This window comes from Peromyscus californicus, unplaced genomic scaffold (assembly GCF_007827085.1).
Source record: "Peromyscus californicus insignis strain IS unplaced genomic scaffold, ASM782708v3 Scaffold_8__1_contigs__length_139910024, whole genome shotgun sequence".
NCBI classification, from domain to species: Eukaryota; Metazoa; Chordata; class Mammalia; order Rodentia; family Cricetidae; genus Peromyscus; species Peromyscus californicus.
In genome coordinates this window covers 103,710,229-103,717,728 of record NW_026294606.1, presented here as the reverse complement: position 1 = coordinate 103,717,728, position 7,500 = coordinate 103,710,229, and the positions used below count along the sequence as shown (strand labels likewise).

The 7,500-nt window shown below is 46.1% G+C and overlaps 1 protein-coding gene across 1 annotated transcript in view; it reads left to right on the top strand.

The window, feature by feature from the left end:
• Wwp2 (WW domain containing E3 ubiquitin protein ligase 2) overlaps positions 1–7,500 on the top strand; it is a 129,231-nt gene that overhangs the window by 42,089 nt on the left and 79,642 nt on the right. Inside the window, exon 5 of the mRNA XM_052726749.1 lies at positions 4,788–4,925. Coding sequence (XP_052582709.1) covers positions 4,788–4,925 — 138 coding nt within the window. The remainder of the gene's footprint in view (positions 1–4,787; positions 4,926–7,500) is intronic.

Sequence of the window (7,500 nt, the reverse complement as noted above, 5' to 3'; positions counted from 1 at the left end):
TTTTTGTTGTTTTGTTTGTTTGTATGAAATAGGGCCTGACTGGTTTGGAACTTACTTTATAGACCAGGCTGGTCTCAAACTCAGAGATCCTCTGCCTCCCAAATGCTGAGATTAAAGGTGTGTGTACCATGTACAGCTAGCTACCAACCTCTTTCTTTGTTTATTTGAGAGAGGTTCTCATGTAGCCCAGACTGGCCTTGAACTTATTATGTAGCTAAGACTGATCTTGAACTCCTGATCCTTCTGTCTCTAGCTCCCGAGTGCTGGAATTATAGGTGTGAACTACCGTGCTCCTTTAACAGAAGTATGCAGTTAGGTTTTTAAAACTTTGCTTTTCTGGCCTGGGGAGACAGACAGCTTGGGGTTAAAGCACTCAGTTTTCAAGTGTAAGTCCTGAGATTGGCTCTCCACATCCTCTGTGAATGCTAGGTGATTGTGGCAGCTCACCTGTAACTCCAGCTACCAAAGGCAGAGACAAGGGGATTCTAGAGCAAACTGCTTAGTGGGCCTAGTGATTGGCAAGCTCTGGGTTTGATTGAGAGACCTTGCCTCCATGAATAGGTAGAAGATTACACAAAGTCAATCACCAGTATCAACCTCAGGCCACAACATACATGAACATACATGTGCAAAACATGCATATATGTATGCACACCACATTCACAAGCACACCAAGGATGCACACATGAAAATGAAAAAAGAAAAAGAAAACCTTGCTTATTTTCTGCTTCCTCACAGCTATTGCAGACTCTCTTGTTCCCATGAATCACCATGTGTGCAGAACAGCTGGTGTAGAGTGTACAATGTGGACTGTGGGATCCAGACAGAGTAGGACCTGTGAGGCCAAGGGCAGTGGGCCTCGCTGATCTCAGTCTGGTTACAAAAACTGCCCTGTTCACCCACTGGGGTGGGGGGTCTTTTCCTTTCTCTTTCCTTTCTCCCCTCCCTCCTTTTGTTCCTCTTCCCTTTCCTGCTAAGGATTGAACCCAGGCCTCATGGATGCTAAGCACATGCTCTGCCACTGAGTGCCAAGCCCAATTCCTGTAGGTTAGTTTCTTTTATTTTTTTTTATTTTTTTTTTTTTTTGGTTTTTCGAGACAGGGTTTCTCTGTGTAGCTTTGTGCCTTTCCTGGAACTCACTTGGTAGTCCAGGCTGGCCTCGAACTCACAGAGATCCGCCTGGCTCTGCCTCCCGAGTGCTGGGATTAAATTCTTTTATATTTTTAATTATGTGTGTGCACGTGCACGTGCATGTGAGTGTGTGTGTGTGTGCGTGTGTGTGTGTGTGTGTGTGTGTGTGTGTGTGTGTGTGAATATAGGCACATTGCCGTGGCTTAGTTGTAGAAGTTAAAGGACAACTTTTAGGAGTCCGTTCTTTTCTTCTGCTGTATGGGTCCTGAGATCGAACTCAGGTCACCAGGCTTGGTGACAAGCGCCTTTACCCACTGGGCCACCCCACCAGCCATGCAGAGGTTTCCTGATTTTTTTTTTCCTTTTTGGAATTTTTATTGTACATATATGAATGTTTGGCCTGCATGTTTGTACATGTACATGCTTGGTGCCTAAGGAAGCCAGAAGAGGGTGTTGTGTCCCTTGAGACTAGAGTCACAGACAGCTGTGAGCTGCCATGTGGGTGCTGGGACTGGAATTCAGGTCCTTTACAAGAGTAAAGCGTGCTCTTAACTAACACCGAGCCATCTCTCCAGCTCCCCCTTTTTTATTTTTATTTATTCATTTATTTTTGTAGAGAAAGTCTTACACTATAGCCCAGGCTCACCTGCAACTCACTGTGTAGACCAGGCTGGCCTTGAACTCAAGTCAGTCCTCCTGCCTCAGCCTGCTAAGCGCTGGTGTTGCAGAGTGAACTAGTCCCGGCTAGGTTTCTTGATTTTAGGCAGTGCCTCCCAGAGTAGTTGAAAGAGTTGCTGGAAGAGAAAGGGCCTTTGTAGAGTCGTGAGTGTGGCTGTAAGGAGACCAGAGGGCCTGAGGTGAGGTGGCGCAGGCTCCTGTTTATGACTAAGATTCCAGTGTGTGTTTCCCAGCCACACTTGGGCCTTTCAGCCTCGATGTATGCTCCAGTCTGTCACTCAGTTAGCTAATGGTTTCTTTAGGCCCATTATACATTGTAAGGCTCCCCGGCTCAGTTTTTTTTTTTTTTTTTTTTTTTTTTTTAAGAAAATAATAGGGTGTACTGTTCTCAGTGGTTTAATTTTTTTAATAGCTTTGCCAATTAAAAAAACTTTTCCAACTGTTTATTATGAAATTCACAAATGTACAGAATTAAAAGGATGATGGAATAAACACCCAGTGCCTTCCACCTTGATCCTCACGTGACATTTCACCACATCTGCTTTCTCTTCTCTGTATGTGGAGCGTGCATGTGTGGGGTGTGTGTGTGTGTGTGTGTGTGTGTGTGTGTGTGTGTGTGTAAGTGGAAGCCAGAGGAGTGTGTCAGATGTTCTGATCCATCACTCTCTACCTTACTCCTTTGAGACAGAGTTTTACTGAGTCTGGAGCGAGGCTAGCTGCCGACAAACTCCAGTCACCACCTCTAGCAGTGCGGGGCTGACAGGAACGCAGCCTCATGTGGCTCTAAAAAGTTTTTTTTTAAACTGTTGTTGTTAATATTTTTAAATTTTATGTGCATGGGTCTTTTGCCTGGATGTGTGTGTACCATGTGAGTGCCCAGTGCTCTTGGAGGCCAGAAGAGATGTTGGAACCGCTGGAATCGGGGTTACAGATGGTCGTGAGGTGCCATGAGAATGCTGAGAATTGAGCCCATGTCCTCTGCAAGAGCAGCAAGTGCTCTTACCTGCGCAGCCATCTCTCCAGCCCACATATCTGGATTTTTAATTTTAATGTTTTGTATGGTGCTGGGACCCAGCTCAGGTCCTCATGCTTGTGCGGAACATGCTCTCGTCTGCTGAGCTGTCCCCACCTCCTGTGTGCAGTTTTTTGTCTGAATTATCTGAAGGTAAACTGAAGCTGTTAGGACTTTCTTCTGGAAATTGCGGTCTATTCTCCCGGAAAGCCACTTGGGATCTGTGCAGGTGCTCTCACAGTCTGTCACACATCTCCCAAGTGTGTTCTTACGGAGCTGGCCATGGTGGCTCCCGTTCATCTGTAAGCCCTGCATTCCCTTGTGACGGTCATATAGCTTGGAAGGTTTTGTAGAGTTTGCAGTTGCAACCTAAAAAGTCCCAGAGGAAAGGCTAGTGACTGTAAGAAAGTTCATGCTAGGTAGACTAAGGAATGCTGTACATTTTACCTCTTGACATGGACCCCCCAACCATAAAATTATTTTGTTGCTACTTCATAACTATACTTTTTCTACTGTTATGATTTGTTTGTTTTTTCCTTTAAATTATGTGCGTATGTTTGTGTCTGTGTGGCTATAGGTTGCCCATGGAGGCCAGGAGGGGGTGTCAAATCCCCTGGAGCTGGAGCTAAAAATGGTTGTGAGCTGCCAGATGTGAGTGAGAGGAATGGAACTTCATTCTGTGTACGAGTTGTGCCTGCTCTTAACTGCTGAACCTTCTCTCCAGACCTTCTGTTAAGAATTTTTTTTTTTTGTTTGTTTTTCGAGACAGGGTTTCTCTGTGTAGTTTTGGTGCCTGTCCTGGATCTCACTCTGTAGACCAGGCTGGCCTCAAAACTCACAGAGATCCGCCTGCCTCTGCCTCCCGAGTGCTGGGATTAAAGGCGTGCACCACCACCGCCCGGCTCTGTTAAGTTCTTAAAGGGGCTGGGTCTATCTTAGGTTAGAAGCTAGCTTTCATTTTTCTGCCCATTGGGGAGAGGAATGATCCCCCAAAAATATTCAAATTTACTTCAGTGCTTATGAAAACTCTTTATCCATAGACTACCTTGATCTAGAGCAATGGTTCTCAACCTGTGGGCCTCAGTTCCTTTGGGGGTGAACAATTCTTTCATAGGGGTCGCCTAAGACCATTGGAAAATACAGATATTTACATTACAGTTTGTAACAGTAGCAAAATTACAGTTATGAAGTAGCAATGAAATAATTTTATGGTTGGGGTCACCACAACCTGAGGAACTGTATTAAAGGGTCACAGCATTAGGAAGGTTGAGAACCACTGCTCTAGAGACAGGAATGATAGCTTATAATAATGTAACCACAGTAACACATGAAATGAAGTGCTGGTAGGGTGCAGGGCAGGTGAGGAGGGGGAATCTAGCATGAGGTGATTCCTTCCCAAACCCGTGGACATCTGCCTGCTGGTTCTTACTTTGTAACTGTTGAACGACCTGGAGATGGAGGCTCCAGCTCCCAACTGGACCAAACTGAAGAGAAGTAAAGTGTTCATTGTACTGATCATAATCATACCTGCCTGATTGGAAGCTGTTGAGTGTACCCTGACACAGGGCAAGTAGGCTGGGGTGTGTGCAGGGGTGTTTCTTGTTTTGTCCTTCCTATGCGTAGCAGGGGTGTAGCGTGCCCCCAGTTTTTTATGTGCCCATCAACAGCCTTGCTCTCTGTGTACTAGCTCGTAAGCAAGCACACATAAATCAGCAATGTGAAGGCGTCGCAGCTAGTGTGGGCTATAGTGTCTTGAGAAACAGTATGGGTTTCCCACTTGCCCAACATGAATTCATTACCATTCAGCACGTTCCACCCCCTCTGCTTCTCATGCCACAGGACACGCTGGAAAGGGCGGGAAAACACTGCGGGGAAGCCAGAGGAGGTGGAGTGGAGGCCTCTAATGGGTAGAGTCCTGACTGTGTATTTGACTTAGTCTGTCCATGTTGCATTTTGTATCACACAGTGGAGAACACGCAACTGACCCTGAACCTGCAGACGGAGAACAAAGGCAGTGTTGTCTCCGGAGGAGAGCTGACAATTTTCCTGGATGGGCCAACTGTTGATCTGGGAAGCGTGCCTAATGGCAGTGCTGTGACAGACGGTGAGTGCCGCCCTGCTCCCCAGGCTGTGCCAGCATAGGGGTGGGTAGACAGAGATGCTGAGACTGTTCTCTGCTAGCCGTCTTGGTTGGAGTACTGTTTAGCCAGCCCCGACTTAGAGCTAGCTCTGCCTCTTCTTAGTCTCCCAGATCGAAACATGACGAGTTTTCAAGGACCAAAATAAATGTCACATCTCTGTGTGTGATTATTTGGATTGTTTGGCAGAGAAAAGCATCTTTTCATCCCATATGGGCCATGGAAATAAAACCTCTTTAACAAATGTGATTCTAGTTAAGTCTCTGGGGAGCTTGAGTGTGTTCCTATAAGATGGCGTTGGCTGGGGAGGAACTGTGTAGCCTTGTGGAGACACAAACTAGCAAAATGGGCAGCTTAAGCAGGGGATAGTCAGTGTCCCTGCTCTGACCCGAGTGTGTGGCCTGTTGGAAGTTGGTTCCGTTTGATCTGGTCTGAATTAGTCACCTCTGGATCTAGCAGGAAGTGATTTCATGGAGTCTAAGGTCTGAAGTGGGTTGTTTCCCTCTCTTTCTCATTAAATGTTTTGTTAGGTGTGATGTAAGGTGGAACTTCTCAGATTAAGCACACTTTCTGTAGCGTCGGGTGAAGTGTGAACTCCCAGTTCAAAGGCAGGGTCACATCTCAGTGGTTGGGAAGAACTTAGCTGCTGAGAAGAGTCTGCTCTGGGCCTGGAGGGATGGCTTCACAGTGGGGAGCACTGGCTGCTCCTGCTGAGGACCTGGGTTTGGTTCCCAGCACCCACATGGCACCTCGCAATCATCCATAACTCCAGTTCCATGGAGTCTGATACCTTCTTCTGACCTCCACCACATCAGGCACACATGGTACACAGACATACATGCAGGCAGAATAAATACATTAACACATAAATAAATCTTACCCTCCCCCCACTAAAAGACAAAACAAAACAAAACAGCCTTGCACTGGGCTGAGCTTTACTTAAGGTATTTTTGGGGTGTCTCTTTTTTGTTTATTTGTTTTTGGGTCTGTTACTGTTTTGTGTGCTTTAACATAGGCGAGCATCCATCTCTCATTGATTCATTCAGTTGTATGTAATTGAATAACTGGTATGTACTAGGTCTTAATCCAGGTGCTGGCCACATGACAGTGGGCAAAACTCATGACTCCTTGAAGTTTCTAACCTACTGGCAGTAGGGGAGGGAGAGGGAGACATCCAGTGAGTAAGTACAGAAATAACCACCTAAGTGTCACCGTGACAGGACCTCTGACAGAGAGGACAGGATGGTCTGAGATTCCTGTAATCTGAGGGGACCTCATCGAAACGAGGGAGGTGTTCTCAGAAAGTTGAGACCTGGACTATGATTTCAGACAGTGGGAGAAAGGAGTGGGTGGGTCTGTGATGAAAACAGAGTGGTTGGGGTGGCTGGATTCTGGGGAGCAGCAAGGTAAGGATGGAGAGGTGGGTCTAACTCCAAGTACGCCACCTCAAAGCCCGTGGTCAGGATGGTGAACATTACCCTGAGAAACAGAAGGCTGCTCAAGGATGTTGTTTTCCCTCCTCTGTCTTCAGGGTGTCATTATGTAACCTTGGCTGTCCTGGAACTCCCTGTGTGGACCATGTCAGCCTTGAGTTCATAGAGATCCACCTGCCTCTGCTTCTCAAAGGTGTGCGTCAGCATGCCTGGCTTCTGCTGGTTTTGTTTGCTTGTTTTTTTTAGACAGGGTCTCACTATGTAGCTCTAGCTGACCTAGAACTCACTATGTAGACCAGACTGGCCTCAAACTCACAGAGACCCATCAGATTAAAGACTAGTGCTACCTCAGCTGGCCTCCTTTTTAAAACATTTTGTTATTACATTAAGAAAATTTATCCTGTGGGACAGATGTGTGGAGGTCCCAGGACAACTTGTGGGAACTGACTCTGTCTGAGGGATCTGGGCATCGAACCCAGGTTGTCAGGTGTGGTGACAAGCGCCATAGTTCTGGCAGAGCTATCTCTCTGGTGCACGCTATTTTTTTGTTTTCTTCAGTCATACAGAGTATTGGTTACATAAGGCCATTTTCATGAGCATGTATAATGTTCTTTTTGCACACTCTACCCCCATGCTCCTTCACCTGCTCCTCACCGTTTTCTAGTTAGTTCCTTTGTTCCCAGCCTTTCACTTCTACCTTTGTCGCATATATATGCATACTTTTAAAGATTGATTTTCATTTTTTGTGGAATATATGTGTGTATGCCACATGTGTGTAGGTGCCCCCAGAGTCCAGAAGGAGAGACTCTGAGCTTGAATCACAGATGGTTGTGAGCCTTTTGATGTGGGTGCTAGGAATCAAACTCTTGTCCTCTGGGAGCAACAATTGTTCTTAACCACTGAACCATCTTGACAGTTCATCATATATGCATGATTTTCTGTTTGTTTGTTTGCTTGTTTGTTTTTGGGATAAGATCTTAATGTATTGCTCAGGCTGGCCTTGAACTCATTGTCACCCAAGCTCGCTTACTGTGATATACTGTCTGAGCCTCAACTAGTCATTGGAAAACCTTTTAGGTGAAGAGTGACATGATCTATTTTGGCTTTG